Genomic DNA, 25,231 nt, shown 5'->3' with positions numbered 1-25,231 from the left:
AAGAAGGTGAGAGGTATATATCTTCTATATAAATAAAAATGTAATGTTAGTTTGTGCTACCATCCGAACTCAAAAACCACTGGGGCAATTGGCACCAAATTTGGACACGATACGCCTAACAACCCAATTTATGTTCTCCACTCAAAACAAACAAATAATAATTAACTGGAAAGAATTTACCCCCCACAAGGCTAAATGCCTATATAGAGCCTGTGTTAAAAGAACCCTTCCCCCGCCCCTCACTCCTGCACGAGGGGAAAAAACCCAACCGCTGAGAGAGAGAGGGGGGGGGGGGAAGGAGGGACAGAGAGAGAGAGAGATATATTTTCCTTCTTGCCTTGCTGCCTCCGCTGGGCTGCTGGGAACTCACAGGGATTCTGTGTGTGTGTGTGTGCCCAGAAACCTCACCCATACTGAGTTATGGGAAGGCATTCTGGGAAATGAAGTCCAGTATTCAAAGAAGGGGCAAAAAGGCACGCTCTGTGAGTTAGCAAAGGCTGTCCAGGAAGGCAGAATCAAAAGATGGCCATCCATTTTTACTTTATACCAACCCTGCGCTATAATATATCTACAATAATAATAATATCTATATATCTATCATAATAATATCTATCAATCTATAATAACATATATCTCTATGATATCTAGTATATGTCTTTAACAATAATATCTACATGTCTATCATAATATCTATATTTCTGTAATAATGTCTATATGCCTATAATAATATCTACAGGTCTATAATAATATCCATATGTCTATTATTATAATATCTGTCTGTCAAAAATATCTGTACATTTATAACAATAATACAAATATGCCTATAATATCTATCTATAATAATAATAATAATAATATCTATATAAAGTATAATAATATGTATACATCTATAATAATAATAGCTATATAAGATCTATAAAAATACCAATAAAATAATGTCTATATGTCTATAATAATATCTATAGGTCTGTAATAATATCCATACATCTGTTTCCTGTTTTTCCTCGAAAGATATTGAGCCCTATGCTCCTATTTTAATCAGTTTTATACTAATTTATGCAATGCTTTCCATATGAAATTCATAAATAAATAACATCTATAATACTAATACCTGTATACCTTTAATAATAACATTTCTATCTATAATAATAATATCTATATGCCTATAATAATATCTATATGTCTATAATGACAACAATACCTATATAATAACTTGGAACTGGGTTATATGGCAGTGTGGACTCAGGTAACCCAGGGCCCTTCCACACATCCATAGAACCCTTTGGCCTCGAGGACACTGAAATGGGCCGATATTAGGTTGACACTTTGCCACTTTCGTTGTGTATTGATAGCTTAGAAACCACCTCTTCCTCTTTTCTTTCTTTCCCATTTCTCCACAATGGGCCACAGCAACCAGAAATCCTTCATTTTAGTAGGGTTGGCAATTATCTTGAGTTTGCACTTAAGTGCAAAATCCAGGGCCATATTCCCCATGGATACATGTGTGAATGTGTGTATGTGTGTGCTCATATTGTTCTCTTTCAACTGTGAACTGGTGGTGCCCCCATGAGCAATGCTTCCATCCTCCTCTCTCCTTGCGCTCCTTGCAGGCCTGGCACAGACGGTCAAGTGCGCCCACGAGCGCTCGGTGCATCTGTTCATCGACTCCTTGCGCCATGAGGACAAGCGCATGATGGGCTTCTGGTGCAAGGACATGCAGACCTTCGACAAGGGCCGCTGCCTCCGCTGCCGGGGCCACCGCTGCAACACTCTGGGCTTCCACATCCGCAAGGCCCGGCTCCCTGAGAGCAGGAGGCTCTTCCTCAAGACCCAGTCCAGGGAGCCCTTCAAAGGTCAGCCGTGTGCGGGGGGGACATCATGTGATCCATCCTGGAAGCAGGTGGAGGGTGGGCAGGCTCGGCATTCCTCATGGATCTGCCACACTTTACAAGAGGAAAAGGGTCTGTATTCTGTCGCGCGCTGGGCCTGTAACAGCTGTACTTTTCTATAGGACGTATACTTTAAGCCCAGCGGGAAGCCAGGGGGCGCCTCAGAGAGAGGTTCTCAGGGATTTTTCTGAAGTAATGGTCTTTAGAGTCTTTAATGATACAACAAAGTCTTTATTATGGAACAAACAACAAATCTTCAATGGTTCAAACAACACTTCAAGGATATCTATTTATTTATTTATTTATTTCAAAGTTTTCTATACCGAGCTTCTCACCTCTTAGAGCAGGGGTCCCCAAACTACGGCCCGCGGGCCACTTCCGGCCCGCCAAGGGCCCTGATCCGGCCCGCGGAGGAGGAGCGCCCCCCCCACACACACAGTGCCCCTCCGTTGGCTGGCTCACACTGTCCGTCAGGCCCGATGGACAGCGCGAGCCAGCCAAGGGAGGCTGCTCCGCGTGGTCTACTCGCGCGTAAAGCACCTCGCGAGGTGCTTTACTCGCAAGTAAGCCATGCGGGCCTGCTCCTCCCTTGGCAGGCTCATGCTGTCCATCGGGCCTGATGGACAGCCTGAGCCAGCCAAGGGAGGCTGCCCTGGCGCTCCATGCAGTCATGCTGGCCACATGACCTTGGAGGTGTCTACGAACAATGCTGGCTCTTCGACTTAGAAATCCAGATGAGCACCACACCCCAGAGTCAGACACGACTGGACTTCATGTCAGAGGAAAACCTTTAACCAGGAAAATTGTGGAAGATCCAGGCTGGGAGAAAGAACTCTTGTCTGTTGGAGGTAGGTATGAATGTTTCAGTTGGCCACCTTGATTCCCATTTCATAGCCTGACAGTTTTTAGGGAGAATCCTTTGTTGAGAGGTGATTAGCTGGCCCTGATTGTTTCTTGTCTGGAGTTCCCCTGTGTTTGAGTGTTGTTCTTTATTTACAGTTATAATTTTAGAGTTTTTTTTAATACTGGTAGCCAGATTTTGTTCAGACTAGAAATAGGAAGATTTCCCATTCTCTGCTCCTGGAATTACTGCCTAAAGAGGGCTAGAAAGAACCCCCTCTAAGGGCCCTTCCACACAGCAAAATAAGATATGTGCAATGTGCATAGGAATTTATTTATTGATTTTTTTTTAAAAAAAACTATAGTCCGGCCCTCCATCAGTCTGAGGGACAGTAAACTGGCCCCCGGTTTAAAAAGTTTGAGGACCCCTGTCTTAGAGGGACTCAGCCTGGTTTACAACCATAAAAATATACAATCAGTAAAATATCATAGTTCATTATTACAATAACACATTTAAAATAACAACTATATTTAAAACTACGGTGGTCAGTCGTCATATTAAAAACAAGTATACCTCATCTTCCATCCACAATCCTAGGGTGCTGTCTCATTCATCGAAAGCCTGTCTCCACAACCACATCTTCACCCGTTTCCTGAATGTCAGAATAGACGGGGCGGTTCTGATCTCCGGTGCGAGAGAGTTCCAAAGTTTCTTAGTCTGGTACTCAATGGGCTGGTACCTGACTTTAATTAACTGAATGTTCTCTGTAGGAAAAAACCCTTTTTAACCTCTCCCAGACTGTTTACTATCTATGCCTCATCGGTGTGGGTCCTACTACCGATTCCAAATGCGTCTGAGTATCGAGTAGACCTACCAGCCGAGGCTTGAAGATATTTCAGCTGGAGTTCGGTGGATCTGTAGTGCTGTCCTCCTTCAGAGAGTTCTTTGAAACTTCAGGGCTGTTTTCCCTCTGTTTGCTGTGAGGCTGAGAGGCTGTGAGCTCTCAGTCAGAGCCTTGGGACCTTTTCCCTGGAAGCTCTTTTTCCCTGGATAGTCTGTTTCCCTGGATGCTCCTCAGAAAAGAAGCTTTTCTACGGGACGAGCTGGTCTACGTCCTATAGTCTAGCTTCCTTGTGTGAGACTGACCAAAAAATGGCTCCTTTCCCTCCCAGAGCCCTGAACAAGGGGCGGAACCAAAGCTTAATTATGATGGACAGGAGGCCTGCCCTATGACTGCAAACAGATAACAGAAAGAAAATAAAGTTGGAGCTCTTGGTACAGCCATACCAGCACAGTCTGCTTATGTACAACTTTTGTTATTCAGCCAAGACTTGCGGACGCTCCATGAATTCCAGAACGGATGTTGTTTATTCTTTTCCACTGTTTCTGACCCCCTTAACTTAAATAGTCATTGCCTCTGACCACATCAACATGTGCTGTTGAAACCAAAACGTTCCCTGACTAGTTATGTCAGCAGTTACCTCCATCATCACGTTTCATGTCACATGTTAATCCAATTTTCATCTCCTCCATAATGACTTTTACCCACACCTCAGTTATAGGATGGGGTCTTCAGCCTTGGAACCCCATAATAGGTCCCGAACCTAACTACAATCATACAATTTCATTCACTCATGACATTGAGATTCACCAAAGTGTCCACATCCTATTGCTGTCTCCAACTAAAGCAAACTCATTGGATCAATAGGATTCACCATAATAATAATAATAATAATAATAATAATAATTATTATTATTATTATTATTATTATTACCCCATTTTATCTCTCCCAAAGGAGACTCAAAGTGGATTATATTAAGTGCCCACATCCTATTGCTGTGTCCAAGTAGAGCAGTGTTTCTCAACCTGGGGGTCGGGACCCCTGGGGGGGGGGTCATGAGGGGATGTCAGACGGGTCGCCAAAGACCACCAGAAAACACAGTATTTTCTCTTGGTCATGGGGGTTTTCTGTGGGAAATTTGGCCCAATTCTATCATTGCTGGGGTTCAGAATGCTCTTTGATTGTTAGTGAACTATAAATCCCAGCAGCTACAATTCCCAAATGTCAAGGTCCAATTTCCCCAAACTCCACCTGTGTTCACATTTGGGCATATTGAGTATTCATGCCAAGTTTGGTCCAGATCCATCATTGTTTGAGTCCACAATTTATTTATTTATTTATTTATTTATTTATTTATTTACAGCTTTTATATTCTTCTCACCCTGCAGGAGACTCAGGGCGGATTACAGTATACACATATGTGGCAAACATTCAATGCCAATTTTGACTTACAACATATACAGACATACACAGAGGCTATTTAACTTTTTCTGGCCGCCGGGGAGCTGTTGCTTTCATCCTCCATCTGTGATGCTGATGAAGCAGTTCCGCATTCCCCGCATGCTTCCCCGCTGGACTGCTTTGCTGGAGTCTTCTTTATGGCCTCATAAATCAGTTAATTTAGCCTCCCCACACTTGAAGGTGGTACCTTATTTTCCTACTTGACAGATGCAACTGTCTTTCGGGTTGCAAAGGTCGACAACAGGCTACACAATGGTTGGAAACCCACTCCAACCTGGGCTGGCTTCGAACTCATGACCTTTTGGTCAGAGTGATCTTAATGCAGCTGACACTCAGCCAGCTGCGCCACAATCCTGGTGATTTGCTCTTTTCTCTTTGATTGTTGGTGAACTATAAATCCCAGCAGCTACAATTCCCAAATGTCAAGGTCCAATTTCCCCAAACTCCACCAGTGTTCATATTTGGGCATATTGAGTATTCATGCCAAGTTTGGTCCAGATCCATCATTGTTTGAGTCCACTATGCTCTCTGCATGGATTTATTTATCATGTCATCCGCAACCAGAACATTGTATTACATTTCCAACAGAGCAAAACAAACAAACAGATAAAAAAACACACAATTTTTGCAAACTTGGTAGCTGATTAAATGTCCTTTGACCAGTAACTGGCCACTTGGAGTGCCTCTGGTGTTGCCGTAAGGAGGTCCTCCCTTGTGCATGTGGCAGAGCTCAGGGTGCATTGCAGCAGGTGGTCAGTGGTTTGCTCTTCTCCGCACTCGCATGTCGTGGATTCCACTTTGTGGCCCCATTTCTTAAGGTTGGCTCTGCATCTCATGGTGTTCAACGCCTTCCAAGTAGCCCAGTCTTCTGTGTGCCCAGGAGGGAGTCTCTCATCTGGTATCACTCGCAGATTGAGGTGCTGGGTTTGAGCCTGCCACTTTTGAACTCTCGCTTGCTGAGGTGTTCCAGCGAGTGTCTCTGTAGATCTAAGAAAACTATTTCTTCATTTAAGTCGTTGACGTGCTGGCTGATATCCAAACAAGGGGTGAGCTGGAGATGTCTCTGTCTTGGACCTTTCACTATTGGCTGCTACTTCTCGACGGATGTCAGGTGGTGCAATACCGGCTAAGCAGTGTAATTTCTCCAGTGGTGTAGGGCGCAGGCACCCCGTGATGTCTCATTAAGAGCCACATCCACTGTTTTAGTGTGATGAGATGTGTTCCACACTGGGCATGCGTACTCAGCAGCAGAGTAGCATAGCGCAAGGGTGGATGTCTTCACTGTATCTGGTTGTGATCCCCAGGTTGTGCCAGTCAGCTTTCGTATGATATTGTTTCTAGAGCCCACGTTTTGCTTGATATTCAGGCAGTGCTTCTTGTAGGTCAGAGCATGGTCCAGAATGACTCCCAGGTATTTGGGTGTGCTGGAGTGCTCCAGTGGGATTCCTTCCCAGATAATCCTCAGAGCTCAGGATGTTTGTCTGTTCTTAAGGTGAAAGGCACATGTCTGTGTTTTAGATGGATTAGGGATCAGTTGGTTTTCCCTGTAATAGGCAGTAAGAGCACCTAGTGCTTTGGGGAGCTTCTGTTCAACCATCTCAAAGCTCCCTGCTTGAGCAGTGATGGCATAATCATCAGCATAGATGAAGCTCTCTGTCCCTTCTGGCAGTAGTTGGTCATTTGTGTAGATGTTGAACATGGATGGAGCGAGCACACTCCCCTGAGGCAGGCCGTTCTTCTGTTTCCGCCATCTGCTTCTCTGGCCCTCTGCATGGATGTAGGTGAACTACAACTCCAAAACTCAAGGTCAAAATCCATCAAAACCTTCCAGTATTTTCTGTTGGTCATGGGAGTTCTGTGTGCCAAGTTTGGTTCAATTCCATTATTGGTGGAGTACAGAATGCTCTTTTATTGGAGATTAACTATAAATCCCAGCAACTACAACTTCCAAAGGACCAAATCACCTACGCCCCACACCCAACCACACCATATGGACGTATCGGGTATTTGTGCCAAATTTGGTCCAGTGAATAAAAATACAATTTACTTTACGATTCATAGCAGTAGCAAAATTACAGTTATGAAGTAGTGATGAAAATAATGTTATGGTCAGGGTCTCAACAAAATGAGGAACTGTATTAAGGGGTTGCGGCATTAAGTAGGTTGGAAATCACTGAAGTAGAGCAAACTTATTGGACTGATGGGCTTCACCAAAATGCTGGTTCCAATTCAATGGGTTCTTACTGAGATTTAGATCAGGGCTATTTCCCGCTGCCCCGAATGGGTCAAACCCATGAAAACGATGGGACCAGAAGTCGCTCATTTGGCCTCCTTCCATTGACCTTCTCGCTGCAACTTCGCCTCTTTCACTTTCCTAAAGGTCAAAAACACAGCGAAGAAGAGCCGCCTTTGATGGCAGTCGATGGGAAAGAACACTGCAGTTATTATTTCAGGCTCCATCAAGTGATCGGCAGTGGTAGAAAAAATCATGCGGAAAACCCCAGGCCACGAGAACAAAAAGAGCACAAATTCCAAATGCTTACACGTGGCTCGTTCGTTTGTATTTTGGACTAAAACCAGAAATTTAGAGAACGATTCATCAGAAAATGAATGGGGAGGGGGGGGGAGTTCACCATGTTGCATTGCTTTTAATGTTTTGAGCCACTTTGGGTTTCAGTTTAGAGCAGGCTTTCTCAACCTGGGGGTCAGGACCCCTGGGGGGGTCGCAAGGGGGTGTCAGAGGGGTCGCCAAAGACCATCAGAAAACACAGTATTTTCTGTTGTTGATGGGGGTTCTGTGTAGGAAGTTTGGCCCAATTTTATCATTCATTTGGTTCAGAATTCAATTTGATTGTGGTCCATGCTCTTGTTACATCTAGGATAGACTACTGCAACGCACTCTACATGGGGTTGCCTTTGAAGACTGCTCGGAAGCTTCAAATAGTTCAACGAGAGGCAGCCAGGTGGCATACAGGGAGCATACAACTCCCATGTTACGCCAGCTCCACTGGCTGCCAGTTTGCTACCGGGCACAATTCAAAGTGCTGGCTTTGGCCTATAAAGCCCTAAACGGCCCCGACCCAAATTACCTGCCCAAACGCATCTCCCTCTATGTACCATCGCGGAGATTAAGATCCTCCGGGGAGGCCCTGCTTTCCGTCCCGCCATTGTCACAAGCGCGATTGGTGGGGACGAGGGACAGGGCCTTCTCGGTGATTGCTCCCCGGCTATGGAACTCCCTTCCTGGTGAGATCAGGTTGGCCCCCTCCCTCCTGTCCTTCAGAAGGATGGTAAAAACTTGACTGTGGGACCAAGCTTTTGGGACAGAGCAATGAAGCTGCAATGGGAAAGATGACAGGGCCAATTGGATTTGATGCGGATGGCTAGGACGGTTTTAAATTGTGTTATTTTAAATTGTGTATTTTAATATTTAGATAAATGTTTTTAATGTTTATGTATTGTACCCAGGCATTGAATGTTTGCCGTGTATATGCTGTGCTCCGCTCTGAGTCCCCTTCGGGGTGAGAAGGGCGGAATATAAGTGTTTTAAATAAATAAATAAATAAATCATAGGTGAACTATAAATCCCAGCAACTACAACTCCCAAATGTCAAGCTCTGTTTTCCCCAAACTCCACCAGTGATCATATTTGGGCATATTGAGTATTCGTGTAGAGTTTGGTCCAGATCCATCATTATTTGAGTCCACAGTTCTCTCTGGATGTAGGTGAACTACAATTCCAAAGCTCTAGGTCAATGCCCACCAAACCCTTCCAGTAATTTCTGTGGGTCATGGGAGTTCTTTGTGCTAAGTTTGGTTCATTTGGTTCAGTTTCATCATTGGTGGAGTTCAGAGTTACAGGTGTACCATAGCCTCGCAAGCGTGCCTGGTGGGGACGAGTGACAGGGCCTTCTCGGTGGTGGCCCCTCGGCTCTGGAACTCCCTCCCACTGGAGATTAGAACTGCCCCTTCTCTCCTGACTTTTAGAAAACAGGTGAAAACCTGGCTCTGGAAACTGGCATTTGACGAGTGAGTCAATAACTCGTGGCTATATGGATGGATGGTGATGAACAACGATTTTATTGTGACGACTTGGCCATTGTAATTATATGATTGTATTTTTGGTATTTTAATGTGTTAGTGTATTATGGAATGTGATGTTTTTAAACGATTGCTTGTGATATTATTGTTGGAAACCGGCCTGAGTCCCTGAACAGAGGTGAGAAGACTGGTATACAAAAGTTATAAATAAATAAATAATAAATAATACTATAAATCCCAGCAACTACAACTCCCAAATGACAAAAACAACCCCCCAACGCCACCAGTATTCAAATTTGGGTGTATTGGGTTGTTGTTGTTCATTCGTTCAGTCATCTCCGACTCTTCGTGACCTCATGGACCAGCCCACGCCAGAGCTCCCTGTCAGCCGTCACCACCCCCAACTCCTTCAAGGTCAGTCCAGTCGCTTCAAGGATGCCATCCATCCATCTTGCCCTTGGTCGGCCCCTCTTCCTTTTGCCTTCCACTTTCCCCAGCATAATTGTCTTCTCTAGGCTTTGCTGTCTCCTCATGATGTGTATTGGGTATTTGTGCCAAATTTGGTCCAGTGAACGATTCATAACAGTAGCAAAATTACAGTTCTGAAGTAGGAATGAAAATAATGTTATGTATTGTCGAAGGCTTTCATGGCTGGAATCACTAGGTTCTTGTGGGTTTTTTCGGGCGATAGGGCCATGTTCTAGAGGCATTTCTCCTGACGTTTCGCCTGCATCTATGGCAAGCATCCTCAGAGGTATTGAGGATGCTTGCCATAGATGCAGGCGAAACGTCAGGAGAAATGCCTCTAGAACATGGCCCTATCGCCCGAAAAAACCCACAAGAACCTAATAATGTTATGGTTGGGGGTCACCACAACATAAGGAACTGTGTTAAGGGGTTGCGGCATCAGGAAGGTTGAGAACCATTGGTTTAGAGAGGAAAGTGGGATAATGATAATGGCAATGATGATTTTTATAATTATCATCATCATCATCTAACAACAACAACAACAACAACAACAACAACAACAATTTCATTCCTTACCTGCCTCTCCTTGTGACCCAAGGTGGGTTACAGAAGCATTAAAACACATAAGCACAGCAAAAACATCACAAATACACATATTATAATGTCCCTCTATCAAAGTTACACACCAAAACATATCTCTAGAAAATACATGTGAAAATACACAAAACAGAGATTGACCAAAGGATAATACTGACAACTCAGGAACAAACATTGTGTTCTATTTGTTGGTAGACCTTTCCTTCCTGTTGTGTCCCACTTTCTTTCTCCCCCTCTTGTGCAGAATGTGAGGGTCTCCTAGGTAGGACAACTCTATGTGTTGACTGTGTGTCTCTTTTCTGTAGTCTATCACTACCAGTTCAAGATCCATTTCGTGAACGAGTTCCGTCCGAAGCAGATCGACCCGACGTTCACAATTTCTCTGACGGGGAGCAGGGGAGACGTGGAAGACATCTCCATCACCCTGTGAGACCCTCACACTCTTTTCCGACATGGTTTGTTCCTTCCTAACACAATGTGGGGAAAATCATTGCCATTATGACACCGTCAGAGGGAGCAGGCCTGTTTTCTGTGGCCCTGGAGACTGGGTTCAAACGACAAGAAAGGAGATTCCACCTGAATATTATCAGGAAGAACTTCTTAAGAGCTGTTCAGCAGTGGAACCCTCTGCCTCGGAGTCTGCTGGAAACTCCTTCTTTGGAAACTTTTAAGCAGAGGCTGGGTGGATATATGTCAGGAGCGCTTTGTTTGTGCTTTTACTGCATGGCAGAAAGAAGGGGGCTGGGCTGGATGGCTTTTGGGGGTCCTTTTCAGCTTTAGGATTATATCCTTCTATCTGGGTTAAAGCACTGAGCTGCTGAGCCTGTTGATCAAAAGGTCGCAGGTTCAATTCTGGGGAGCGGTGTGAGCTTCCGCTGTCAGCCCTAGCTTCTACCAACCTAGCAGTTCGAAAACATGCAAATGTGAGTAGATCAATAGGTACCACTCCGGCGGGAAGGTAATGGCGCTCCATGCAGTCATGCCGGCCACATGACCTTGGAGGTGTCTACGGACAACGCTGGCTCTTCGGCTTAGAAATGGAGATGAGCACCACACCCCAGAGTCAGACATGACTGGACTTAATGTCAGGGGACAACCTTTACCTTTTTTTATCTATCTTCTAATAGACTTGATGGCCTTTGGAGTCCCTTCCACCTCTAGGATTCTATCTATAGAATCATAGAATCAAAGAGTTGGAAGAGACCTCCTGGGCCATCCAGTCCAACCCCGTTCTGCCAAGAAGCAGGAATATTGCATTCAAATCACCCCTGACAGATGGCCATCCAGCCTCTGTTTAAAAGTTTCCAAAGAAGGAGCCTCCACCACACTCTGGTGCAGAGAGTTCCACTGCTGAACGGCTCTCACAGTCAGGAAGTTCTTCCTCATGTTCAGATGAAATCTCCTCTCTTGCAGTTTGAAGCCATTGTTCCATTGCGTCCTAGTCTCTAGGGAAGCAGAAAACAAGCTTGCTCCCTCCTCCCTGTGACTTCCTCTCACATATTTATACATAGCTATCATATCTCCTCTCGGCCTTCTCTTCTTCAGGCTAAACATGCCCAGCTCTTTAAGCCACTCCTCATAGGGCTTGTTCTCCAGACCATTGATTATTTTAGTCGACCTCCTCTGGACACATTCCAGCTTGTCAATATCTCTCTTGAATTGTGGTGCCCAGAATTGGACACAATATTCCAGGTGTGGTCTAACCAAGGCCGAATAGAGGGGTAGCACTACTTTCTCTAGATCTAGACACTATGCTCTTATTGATGTAGGCCAAAATCCCATTAGCTTTTTTTGCCGCCACATCACATTGTTGGTTCATGTTTAACTTGTTGTCCACGAGGACTCCAAGATCTTTTTCACACGCACTGCTCTCGAGCCAGGCATCCTCCCCCATTCTGTATCTTTGCATTTCGTTCTTCCTACCAAAGTGGAGTATCTTGCATTTGTCACTGTTGAACTTCATTTTGTTAGTTTTGGCCAATCGTCTCTCTAATCTGTCAAGATAGTTTTGAATCCTGCTCCTGTCCTCTGGAGTACTGGCTATCCCTCCCAATTTGGTGTCGTCTGCAAACTTGATGATCATGCCTTCTAGCCTATCTATCTATCTTATCTATGTAGCTATCTTCTAAGGTTGGGCTGGATAGCCTTTGGGATGTGCTTACCAAATTTGATCCTGATCCACTGTTGTTTGGGTTCACAGTGCTCTCTGAGTGTGGGTGAACTACAACTCCCAAAATTCAAGTTCAAAGCCCCTAAACCCTACAAGTATGCAATCTTGGGTGTGTGTGGCAAGTGTGGCCCAGAACCACTGCTGGCTGGATTCAGCATGCTCTCTGGATGTTGGTGAGCTAAAACTCCCAGAATCCAGGGTCCATCCACCTCAAACCCCTGCAGTATGTTCTATTGGTCACGTGGGGTCTGTGTGCCAAGTTTGGGCCAGATCCGTTGTTGGTGGGAGTTACAGTGTGCTCTGTCATTTGTGGGGTTCAGAATGTTCTTTGATTGTAGGTGAACTATAAATCCCAGTAACTACAAATCCCAAATGTCAAGGTCTATTTCCCCCAAACTCCATCTGTGTTCATATTTGGGCATATGGAATATTTGTGCCAAGTTTGGTCCAGATCCATCATTGTTTGAGTCCACAGTGCTCTCTGGATGTAGGCGAACTACAACTCCCAAACTCAAGGTCAATGCCCACCAAACCCTTCTAGTGTTTTCTTTTGGTCACGGGAGTCCTGTGTGCCAAGTTTGGTTCAATTCCATCATTGGCGGAGGTCAGAATGCTCTTTGATTGCAGGTGAACTATAAATCCCAGCAACTACAACTCCCAAATGACAAAATCAAAGATTTTTGAGTGAAGGACATACATTGGGTTGTTAGGTGTATGCTGTCTAAATTTGGTGTCAATTCACCCACTGGTTTTTGAGTTAGCTGTTCCCTCAATCGCTTGCAATGTCTGAGAGACTACCATGCAATTCAATGAGTATGTAATCTGTTGGTGGCCATACTTGAACCCGGGGGTCTTGTCCCCATTCTCCCCTTTTCTCCATTAAGAGTCGAGGGCATCACGGGGAACAAGACGTACACGTTCCTGGTGCCACTGGAGTCTGATCTCGGGGAGCTGATGATGATCAAGCTGAAATGGGAAGGGATTGCCATCTGGGAGAACATCTGGAACACTGTCCAGACCATCATCCCCTGGGGCAAAGGCGACCGCCGGCCAGGACTCATTGTCAAGACCATCCGGGTCAAGGCAGGAGAGACACAACAGAAGTAAGAACAACATGGAAACGCTCCCCAAAGGGACCCCTTTCCCAAACAGGGCACTGAATTACATCTGAAGCCTAGGGATGCCTGGCTTTATTCATTTTCTTCTCAAAGTAAACAATGAGTAAAGAACTATTTTGCTGCAAGAAAGGTCTTCAATAATTGCAGTTATGGCTTATTCAACCAAAAAAAATCACAAGGAATTTTCTTTTGTGCAAAAAAGCCCATTGTGTGCAGAAAATTATTCTGCAAAGATTTCTGCAAAATATTAAATTTTTGTGCCTCAAAACAGCCATTTGTGTGGAGAAAATTGTTCTGCAAAAGTTTGTGCAGAAAATACTTTTGTGTGTGCAAGAAAGCCTTTTGGATGCAGAAAATTATTTTACAAAAACATTGTGCAGAAAATAATTTTTTGTCTGCACCAAAAAACCTTTGCATGCAGAAATGTATTCTACAAATGTTTGTGCAGAATATTTTTGTGTGCAAGTCATTTGTGTGCAGAAAATCGCTCTGCAAAAGTTTGTGCAGAAAATACTTATGTGTGCAAGAAAGCCTTTTGGATGCAAAAAATTATTTTACAAAAATTTGTGCAGAAAATAAAATTGTGTGTGCACAAAAATCCTTTGCGTGCAGAAACGTATTCTACAAATAGTTGTGCAGAATATTTTTGTGTGCAAGAAAGTCATTTGTGTGCAAAAAAAGATTCTACAAAAATTTGTGCAGAAAAACAGATTTTTGTGCAAGTCCTTTGCATGCAGAAAATTATTTTTGAGTGTGTGCTGGTAGAAAACACCCCTTCGTGTGCAGAAAATATTGTGGTTTTCTATGCAAAACAATCCTAGGTAAATTTTCCATAGAAAAATTATCCTATGTGATTGTCGAAGGCTTTCATGGCCGGAATCACTGGGTTGTTGTAGGTTTTTTGGGGCTACATGTCCATGTTCTAGAGGCATTTTCTCCTGACGTTTCGCCTGCATCTATGGCAAGCATCCTCAGAGGTAGTGAGGTCTGTTGGAAGTAGGAAAATGGGTTTATATATCTGTGAAATGACCAGGGTGGGACAAAGGACTTTTGTTCCTTGATTCGTGTTACGGGACCACCAAATGCAGTCTTACCCAAACATGAATCAAGGAACATGAAAGGCACTGCAGACTACTTCAACCAGAGAAGTCAGCCATAGCAGAGCACCTGATGAACCAACCTGGACACAGCATATTATTTGAGAACATAGAAATGCTGGACCACTCTCACAACCACCATGTCAGACTACACAGAGAAGTCATTGAAATCCACAAGCATGTGGACAATTTCAACAGAAAGGAGAAAACCATGAAAATGAACAAAATCTAGCTACCAGTATTAAAAAAAAACTCAAAAATTACAACAGCAAAACAACAGAGAGTAAACAATCAGGGATATCAAATAACTCTCAACAAAAGATTCCCCCCAGGCACTTCCAAGCCATTAAATGCTAATCAAGGTGGTCAGTTGAAACATTCACACCTAGCTCCAGCAGACATACATTGTCCCACCCTGGTCATTCCACAGATATATAAACCCATTTTCCTACTTCCAACAGACCTCACTACCTCTGAGGATGCTTGCCATAGATGCAGGTGAAAGGTCAGGAGAAAATGCTTCTAGACCAGTGGTTCTCAACCTGGGGTCCCCAGATGTTTTTGGCCTACAACTCCCAGAAATCTCAACCAGTTTATCAGCTGTTAGGATTTCTGGTAGTTGTAGGCCAAAAACATCTGGGGATCCCAGGTTGAGAACCACTGCTCTAGACCATGGCCATATAGCCCGAAAAAACCTACAACAACCTAGTGATTCCGGCCATGAAAGCCTTCGACAATACATTAATTTTTCATGTATCAAAAAAGCCATTTGTGTGCAGAAAATTGTTCTGCAAAGTTTGTGCAGAAAATATTTTTGTGTGTGCAAGAAAGCCTTTTTGGATGCAAAAAAATATTTTACAAAAAATTGTGCAGAAAATACATTTTTGTGTGCACAAAAAACCTTTGTGTACAGAAACATATTCTACAAATATTTGTGCAGAATATTTTTTGTGTGCAAAAAAAAGATTCTACAAATATTTGGGCAGAAAAAGTTTTTTGTGTGTGCGCTGGCAGAAAACACCCCTTTGTTTGCCGAAAATATTGTAGTTTTCTATGCATAACAATCCTAGGTAAATTTTGCATAGAAAAATTATCCTATGTGAATTTTACATAGCCCAAAACGGCCAAGATTTCATCAGTATATATTTCTTTTATGTAATTTATTAATAATATTTTATAGGGTTGTTGTAGGTTTTTTCGGGCTATATGGCCATGTTCTAGAGGCATTTACTCCTGACATTTCGCCTGCATCTATGGCAAGCATCCTCAGAGGTATTTTGTCTTTTCACTGAGCACATTGTTCCATATATATATCCCCTCTTCCTTCTGCTTCCAGGATGACCTTCTGTTCCCAAACGGTGGACGATTTGCGTCTGTATCCCGGCCAGGAGAAAATGTTTGTCCGGTGTGAACAGCTACGCAAGGCACAGAGATAACACAGAATCTGAGACCCTTCCAAGCCTTCGTCTTTTCCTCTAATGGCTTTTCTTTCTTTCCATGAGCTGACCTGGGAACAGTATAGAAATCCAAACATACATGTATATCCAAGAGAAGTCTGATTCAGGAGAAATAAAGGATGAATAAAGCAACTTACAAAGAGGGATTGAGTTGGCCCAAATGTGTTCTGTTCTTAATAGGCCATAGATCATGAGTCATGCCAACCAAGCATCTATCTATCTATCATCCATATCTATCAGACTATTAGTCTCTCTCATCCATATCTATTAGTCTATCATTTTCATCTATCGTCCATATCCATCAGTCTATTAGTCTCTCTCATCCATATCTACATCTATCATTTTCATCTATTATCTCTATCATTCACATCTATTAGTTCCTTTCTCATCCATATCTACTGATTAGCATTTTCATCAATCACCTCTATCATTTATATCTATTACTCTTTCTATCCATATTTATTAGTCTATCATTTTAACTATCTATCATTCCTATAGTCTTGGTTGATCAAGAAAAAAATGGTTCTAAACTCATTTTGTATATAGGGGGCGCTGGCGGTTCGATTTTGAAATTATTTCCGAAATTTTCTTGAAAAAAAGATCGGAAATACCAGGAAATACGAATCGCTTCCTTGGTTTCGTTAATGGAAGGTGCCCCTCCCTCCCTCCAGAACCATTAAAATCTCGTAGTTTCCCTTCCTTCCTTTGGGGCGAGCTTCCATGCAGAAGGGAGAGGTAGGCACGGCCAAGCACAGCTCTCCTTGGAGGTTGCTGGGGGTGTGGCCTTCAGGAACAGCTGTTCTTACCCACCCCCACCTCCTTCCTCTTTCCATCGGCGGCTTTGCGAGGTGGGCTTTGCGAGGTGGGCGTGGCTACTTACCTGGCAACAAGCGCCCACCTCGCAAAGCCGCCAATGCAAAGAGGAAGGAGGTGGGGGTGGCCAAGCACAGCTCTCCTTGGACGTCGCTGGGGGCGTGGCCTTCAGGAAACAGCTGTTCATCGCTGAGCCTGGAGCCCCAGGTCTCGGCGGTGGCCAGGGGAGCATTTGCACAGCTCCGGCTCGTGCGCCAGCTGCGCCCGTACCTCGGGAAGTCTGACTTGGCCACGGTAGTCCACGCTCTGGTAACATCCCGCATAGATTACTGCAACGCGCTTTACGTGGGGCTGCCCTTGAAGATTGCCCGGAAGCTTCAGATGGTCCAGCACTCGGCAGCCAGGTTGCTAACAGGAGCGGCACTCAGGGAGCATACCACTCCTCTGTTGAGCCAGCTCCACTGGCTGCCAATTTGCTACCGGGCACAATTCAAGGTGCTGGCGTTAGCCTACAAAGCCCTAAACGGTTCCGGCCCCACTTACCTCTCCGAACGCATCTCCACCTATGAACCGACGCGGACACTAAGATCTTCCGGGGAGGCCCTGCTCTCGGTCCCACCTGCGTCACAGGCACGGTTGGCGGGGATGAGAGACAGGGCCTTCTCGGTGGTGGCCCCTCGGCTATGGAATGCCCTACCCATTGACATCAGACAGGCCCCTTCGCTGCTGGCGTTTCGGAAGAAGGTTAAAATCTGGCTCTTTGAGCAAGCGTTTGGCTAATCAGCGCAATTGAACATAGGATGACGGTAAATTCAACATAGGAATGGCATAAGGATTATGAGAATGGATTTTGCTTTGTGATCGAGGCATCATGAATTGATAATAATTGTGTATTTTGTTACTGTATATGATGTGTTTTAACTGTTATTGTTGTGATAATTTACATTGTGTAAACCGCATTGAGTTGCCTAATTAGGCTGAGAAACGCGGTATAGAAATAAAGCAAATAAATAATAAATAAATAATTCATACCCACCCCTACCTCCTTCCTCTTTGCATCGGCAGCTTTGCGAGGTGGGCTTTGCGAGGTGGGCGTGGCTACGCCCAGCTCTTCCGCATCGCCGCTTGTCGCCAGGAAGGTAGCCAAGCCCACCTCGCAAAGCTGCCAATGCAAAGAGGAAGGAGGTGGGCGTGGGTAAGAACAGCTGTTCCTGAAGGCCACGCCCCCAGCATTTATGATTCACTGGCGGAAGTCGTAAGGAAGATGGCGGACGCAGCTTCGATATGGCAAAAACACTTCCGGATTGCCAAAACGTGTCGATGTCGCTTCAAAAGGTAATTTATTTACAATTTCATTACGAGTTAAGAAACTTACGACTTGGATCAACCAAACCTACTATCTATCTATTCATTGCTCTCATCTATCATCCCTACCTGTCTGTCTATTCATCCGTCTCCTATTCTAAGAGGCACCCCATTGTAAGAGATATTTATGTGGGTTAAAATGCATCAGAAGGGAAGACACAGGGCATAGAAGGGGCCTAGGGATCCTGTCAGTATGGACCACTGTTTAGCTAATTTCCAGCTGTTTAGCTATTTCACAGCAAAGCAATGAATTGAGTATTTACGTAATACTGCCAATATTGCCACTGGCTGCCAATCCGCTACCGGGCACAATTCAAGGTGCTGGCTTTAGCCTATAAAGCCCTAAACGGTTCCGGCCCTGCTTACCTCTCTGAACGCATCTCCACCTATGAACCGACGAGGACGTTAAGATCGTCCGGGGAGGCCCTGCTCTCGGTCCCGCCTGCGTCGCAGGCGCGGCTGGCAGGGACGAGGGACAGGGCCTTCTCGGTGGTGGCCCCTCGGCTATGGAATGCCCTACCCGTAGACATCAGACAGGCCCCTTCGCTGCTGGCGTTTCGGAAGGTTAAAATCTGGCTCTTTGAGCAAGCGTTTGGCTAATCAGCGCAATTGAACATAGGATGACGGTAAATTCAACATAGGAATGGCATAAGGATTATGAGAATGGATTTTGCTTTGTGATCGAGGCATCATGAATTGATAATTGTGTATTTTGTTACTGTATATGATGTGTTTAAACTGTTATTGTTGTGATAATTTACATTGTGTAAACCGCATTGAGTCGCCTAATTAGGCTGAGAAACGCGGTATAGAAATAAAGCAAATAAATAATAAATAAATAATTCATACCCACCCCTACCTCCTTCCTCTTTGCATCGGCAGCTTTGCGAGGTGGGCTTTGCGAGGTGGGCGTGGCTACGCCCAGCTCTTCCGCATCTCCACTTGTCCCCAGGAAGGTAGCCAAGCCCACCTCACAAAGCTGCCAATGCAAAGAGGAAGGAGGTGGGCGTGGGTAAGAACAGCTGTTCCTGAAGGCCACGCCCCCAGCATGTATGATTCACTGGCGGAAGTTGTAAGGAAGATGGCGGACGCGGCTTCGATATGGCAAAAACACTTCCGGGTTGCCAAAACGCGTCGATATCGCTTCAAAAGGTAATTTATTTACGATTTCATTACGAGTTAAGAAACGACTTGGATCAACCAACTCTACTATCTATCTATCCATTGCTCTCATCTATCATCCATACCTGTCTATCCATCCATCTCCTATTCTAAGAGGCACCCCATTGTAGGAGATATTTATGTGGGTTAAAATGCATCAGAAGGGAAGACACAGGGCATAGAAGGGGCCTAGGGATCCTGTCAGTATGGACCACTGTTTAGCTAATTTCCAGCTGTTTAGCTATTTCACAGCAAAGCAATGAATTGAGCATTTAAGGCCAATACTAGATAAGGACAATAACACAGCATCATCTGCATATAAGAGTAAGAGAACATGCGGAGATTGGGACTATGGACCACTGTATACAGAAGTTCATCGGCTCCTTCCCAATAAACCATGAAGGTACAGCTAGACACTGGACCTGTAATGGTTCTATTGTATGGAATTTGTAGTTTTGTGATGCATTTCGAAGCCACTCCCTGAGCGTTCTATGCATTGTTATAAAGTATAAAAATCCTATCATTCATAGAATCATAGAGTTGGAAGAGACCTCATGGGCCATCCAGTCCAACCCCATTCTGCCAAGGAGGAGGAATATTGTATTCAAATCACCCCTGACAGATGGCCATCTAGCCTCTGTTTAAAAACCTCCAAAGAAGGAGCCTCCACCACACTCCGGGGCAGAGAGTTCCACTGCTGAACGGTTCTCACAGTCAGGAAATTCTTCCTCATGTTCAGATAGAATCTCCTTTCTTGTAGTTTGAAGCCATTGTTCCGTGTCCTAGTCTCCAGGGAAGCGGAAAACAAGCTTGCTCCCTCCTCCCTGTGACTTCCTCTCACATATTTATATATGGCTATCATATCTCCTCTCAGCCTTCTCCAGTCTAAACATGCCCAGCTCCTTAAGCCGCTCTTCACAGGGCTTGTTCTCCAGACCCTTGATCATTTTAGTTGCCCTCCTCTGGACACATTCCAGCTTAAGAGTCAATATCTCTCTTGAATTGTGGTGCCCAGAATTGGACACAATATTCCAGGTGTGGTCTAACCAAGTCAGAATAGAGCATGGGGAGCATGATGTCCCTAGATCTAGACACTAGGCTCCTATTGATGCAGGCCAAAATCCCACTGGCTTTTTTGCCGCCACATCACATTGTTGGCTCATGTTTAACTTGTTGTCCACGAGGACTCCAATATCTTTTTCACACGTACTGCTCTCGAGCCAGGCATTGTCCCCCATTCTGTATCTTTGCATTTCATTTTTTCTGCCAAAGTGGAGTATCTTGCATTTGTCCCTGTTGAACTTCATTTTGTTAGTTTTGGCCCATCTCTCCCAATTTGGTGTCGTCTGCAAACTTGATGATCATGCCTTCCAGCCCTTCATCTAAGTCATTAATAAAGATCCTGAACAGGACCAGGCCCAGGACGGAACCCTGCTGATGCCACTCTTCCAGGATGAAGAAGCAGCATTAGGGAGAATCACCCTCTGGGTTCATCCATTTAACCAATTACAGATCCACCTCACCGTAGTTTTGCCTAGCCCACATTTGACTAGTTTGTTTGCCAGAAGGTCATTCGTCAGATCACAGCCAAAGAAATCAAAATGATAGAAAATCCCTACATAAATACATAAAAGAGGCCACAGTCAGAAGAGGAAAAACTGTTTTTTAAATAGCAAAAGGGGGTCAGACTTTCAGGAAATAAAAATCGACATCGGCTCGTTTTTTTTTTTTTCATCAGATCTATTTATTAATGCATTTTCAAGTTTCAAAAAAACCTTACATTTGTTTGCACAATACTTTCATTTATTTTAATTTTTTTTGCAACTTTTTTTAGTAAAAATTTTTCCAAAGTGAACCAAAAAACAAAACAAAAGAAGAAGAGATACTGTATAAAACACAGTGGACATTAAACTGACAGTAGTATTAGATCGCAATCATTTGCCTTGATTTTCCTGTTTTTGTTTGACCACGTCTTGACTTGTTTGTAGTGGAGAGTTCAGTGCACTTTTTTTGTTTTGTTTTCCTCTTTGCAGAAAAAAAAAAAACATTAAACCGAGGACATCCCCTCCCTCAAGTAATCATCATAATTAATCATAATCATAACCATAATAATAAAAAACAGGGTAGTCAGAACCTTTTCGCCACAGGATAATAACATGACAAGCAAGGAATTTACATCTGTCCCAAGATTGACTGCTTTGTTTTTTGTTGCAATAATAAAAGCCACTGTTTTAGAAATGCAAATCTCTGCGCAGCTTGAAAGGAGGAACATAAGAAAGAGATCCCCAAAATGTGTCTTTTAAAGGGCTTGAAAGCAAACGATTGGCGTTTCTCTGACCGGTTCAGATCCTTCAGAAGAAGTATGTATAGAGTCCATGAGTCTGGAAGGGAGGGAGGGCCGGTCCGTGTACAAAAGCCGCCTCGAAACCCGGTACAAAAAAAGCTGCGCTGTTTTCATTGTGGAAAAAAGTCCGTCACTGTACAAGTTTTACAAGGAAAGAGATTCCCGTTTTCATATTCTTGTTTTGTTTAAAACAATTTCTTTTTTTCTTTTTTTTTTGGCCTCGCTGGCTTTGCTTTTAAGAGAATGCGTGTGTAAACCTTAAGACTCTTGGAAAACAGGAGGGAAAGGAAATAACCCCTCTCCAAAACAATAATAGAAAAACCATAAAAGGGGAAACTGCCCTGGCTAAACTCTTGAAGAAATCTGAATTCTTTAGTGAAGCCCCAAGGTCTCTTCGTTATTTGCTGTCTAATAATAATATGGCAAGGCCCCAACAATGCCCTCTCCCGTTTCCTGCATAGCAGTTAAGCGCACTAGCTAGGTCTCCCGCTATCCCATCTATTTTTAAAAAATGCCAGTTATATACACTTGTAATAAACGTTTTGGGGTGTATCTTGTGCTGTTTGAGCTTCCCGGCCTCTCTGTTTCATTTGCAAACAACGCAGTGCTCTTTGCTTCTCTTTTTGTGGAAAAGCCATTTGCAAATAATGCAGCGGTCCTCACCACTCTTTTATCTAAGGCCTATTTGCAAATAATGCAGCGGTTCAGTTCTTGTGGGTTTTTTCGGGCTATATGGCCATGTTCTAGAGGCATTTCTCCTGACGTTTCGCCTGCATCTATGGCAAGCTTCCTCAGAGGGTGAGGTCACCCTCTGAGGAAGCTTGCCATAGATGCAGGCGAAACGTCAGGAGAAATGCCTCTAGAACATGGCCATACAGCCCGAAAAAAACCCACAAGAACTGAGTGATTCCGGCCATGAAAGCCTTCGACAATACAATGCAGCGGTTCTTATCACTTTTATGTAAAAGCCATTTGCAAATATCGCAGCAGTCCTTACTTAATGTATTGTCGAAGGCTTTCATGGCCGGAATCACTCAGTTCTTGTGGGTTTTTTCGGGCTATATGGCCATGTTCTAGAGGCATTTTCTCCTGACGTTTCGCCTGCATCTATGGCAAGCATCCTCAGAGGTAGTGAGGTCTGCTGGAGCTGGGGAAAAAGGGGTTTATATATCTGTGGAATGACCAGGGTGAGACAAAGGGCTTTTGTAAGTTGGGCTAGGTGTCAGTTGAAAGATTCACACCTAGCCCAACTTACAAAAGCCCTTTGTCTCACCCTGGTCATTCCACAGATATATAAACCCATTTCCCTACTTCCAACAGACCTCACTACCTCTGAGGATGCTTGCCATAGATGCAGGCGAAACGTCAGGAGAAATGCCTCTAGAACATGGCCATATAGCCCGAAAAAACCCACAAGAACTGAGTCCTTACTTACTTCTCTCTTTTATCAAAGGGCCATTTGCATATAATGCAGCGGTCCTGATTTCTCTCTTATATTAAGGCCCATTTGCAAATAATCCAGTGGTCCTTACTTCTCTCTTTTATCGAAGACCCATTTGCAAATAATGCAGTGGGCCTCACCTCTTTTTATGTAAAGGCCATTTGCAAATGATGCTGCGGCCCTCACTTCTCTTTCGTTTAAGGGCCGTTTGCAAATAACGCAACTTTTTGATTTTTAGTGGTTATCCTTACAAAACAAAAAAAGCACACACAGTTATCATGCTGAAAATAAGCCAAAAAACATATTACTTGGAAGTCACATATTAAATTAAAGCAGAAGAAGACACACACACAGAGCTTTCCACCTCTCTCCCCGATGTGCCCGAATGACCGCGGAACATTAAGATTTATCCAGAGTGTCACTGAAAAAAGCAAGTTGGCCACAACCTTCTGAGAAAAATAGAAACACAGGCTTATCTTTCTAACAGAAAAATATATCAATATTGTTGGTCATAGAAGAGAATGGCAGGCCAAAGACGAAAGGGAATTCGTCTTCCTCTCGTTAAAAAACCCTCCTGGTTTAAAAAGAAAAGGTAGATGCATGGAACAGGGAAAAGAGAGGCGATTCTGGCATTTCCGCTGTTTTCCAAGGCATGAAATGAGGCGGAAAAGCCTTTTGATCCGAAGGGAAGGGTCCTTGCATCCAGAAGCGTGTATCAGCAAGAATAATAAGAAGAAGAACAACACAGGTCACATTTTGTTTGCTTTTGAAATAAAAAAGGGAAAGGGCTGGGTGTGATTCACAATGATCCAAATGCTGGACACCACCCTCAACCTCTGTTTTTATATCCTGAGTAGGTCAATTGAAGCAGTGAGATTTCTTCATCCTCAAAGGCTTATTGTACAAAAGAAAAAAAAAACATCCATATTGCAATCCTCTATTTTCTCCCCTCTCCTTTTGTGTTTTTAACAATTGCACACAGAAAAAGAAAGAAGGTACATTAGAAAGAACAATGCTCTGCATATTACCAATATTCCCCCCCCCCCCCGGTCCCCCGTTATGTACATTGGCCCAAAACCGGTCATGTCTCCAACACGGAGGCGGGTCCCGCTTCCTAACCTTTTGAGAGTTGTTGAAAAATAGAAACTTTTTATCCGCATTTTGCCTGCAAGTGGAGGAGGGAGGAGGAGAAAAGGCAACCACGAAGAAGAAGAGTTGAAGGAGGAAGGGAGCAAGGGGCGGAAACCACCGATCCGGTCCAAAAGGAAAGCCTTGCAATCGGACCTTGTTTCCGACGCTCTCCGCCGGGTCGAGGGCCTTGACTTCCCTCCTCCTTTGTGGTTTTGAAAAGTGAGACCAGGGACTATCACCACGATGGCTTAGCATCGGATTCTCTTTGGAGCGAAATTTTCCCACTGTAGGCACTAGGAAGAACCAAGGCAAAAAAATTAAGAAAGAAAAAATACGGAACAGAACGCCACCCCGATCCTCCTCACTTAGCGCCGCATGTGCCCCATCTGGTAGCTCTCCCGGGGCCGCTGGCGGGGAGGGGGCTGAGCCGCCGGAGGGGGCCTCCTCCGCTTCAAGGTGCCTGCAGCGCAAACAGCAACAACACACCGTTGTCATCACAGGAATCATAACAACAACAACAACAACAATAATAATAACGTATTGACCCCCTATCTGTGTGGCTCAAGGTGGGGCATAACATAGTTAAAACAAAAAGAGAAAACATTATTATTATTACCATTATTATTATTATTACCCACCTCTCCTTACGGCTTGAGGTGAGGACATAATATAGTAAAAGCGAAGGGATAAAATAATAACAACAACAACAACAACAACAACAACAAATTACCCATTTCTCCTTACAGCTCAAGGTGGAGATACAACATAGTTAAAAAAAAAGAGATAAAACATTATTATTATTATTATTATTATTATTATTATCCCGTCTCTTTATGGTTCAAGGAGGGACACAACATAGTTAACATAAAGAAATAAAACATAATAATAATAATAATAATAATAATAATAATAATAGTTTTCTCTCTTTGTCCTAGACGCTTGGGAAGTGTTCAACTTGTGATTTCGTGATACGAAATCCAGCATAGAGATCTCGT

At 43.9% G+C, this 25,231-nt stretch overlaps 2 protein-coding genes across 2 annotated transcripts in view; one reads left to right on the top strand and one right to left on the bottom strand.

The window, feature by feature from the left end:
• LIPC (lipase C, hepatic type) overlaps positions 1 to 16,123 on the top strand; it is a 28,282-nt gene extending 12,159 nt beyond the window's left edge. Inside the window, exons 6-9 of the mRNA XM_060755692.2 lie at positions 1,611 to 1,853; positions 10,445 to 10,565; positions 13,194 to 13,412; positions 15,861 to 16,123. Of these exons, the coding sequence (XP_060611675.2) occupies positions 1,611 to 1,853; positions 10,445 to 10,565; positions 13,194 to 13,412; positions 15,861 to 15,960 (683 nt within the window). The 3' untranslated portion in view covers positions 15,961 to 16,123. The remainder of the gene's footprint in view (positions 1 to 1,610; positions 1,854 to 10,444; positions 10,566 to 13,193; positions 13,413 to 15,860) is intronic.
• Positions 16,124 to 21,276: 5,153 nt separating this feature from the next.
• The window catches only part of ADAM10 (ADAM metallopeptidase domain 10), a 57,821-nt gene continuing 53,866 nt past the window's right edge, over positions 21,277 to 25,231 (bottom strand). Inside the window, exon 16 of the mRNA XM_060755693.2 lies at positions 21,277 to 24,696. Coding sequence (XP_060611676.2) covers positions 24,602 to 24,696 — 95 coding nt within the window. The 3' untranslated portion in view covers positions 21,277 to 24,601. The remainder of the gene's footprint in view (positions 24,697 to 25,231) is intronic.

This window comes from Anolis sagrei, chromosome 9, assembly GCF_037176765.1.
Source record: "Anolis sagrei isolate rAnoSag1 chromosome 9, rAnoSag1.mat, whole genome shotgun sequence".
Lineage (NCBI taxonomy): Eukaryota > Metazoa > Chordata > Lepidosauria > Squamata > Dactyloidae > Anolis > Anolis sagrei.
The sequence above is the reverse complement of the archived record's forward strand: the minus strand, read 5'-3'. Positions and strand labels throughout refer to the sequence as shown.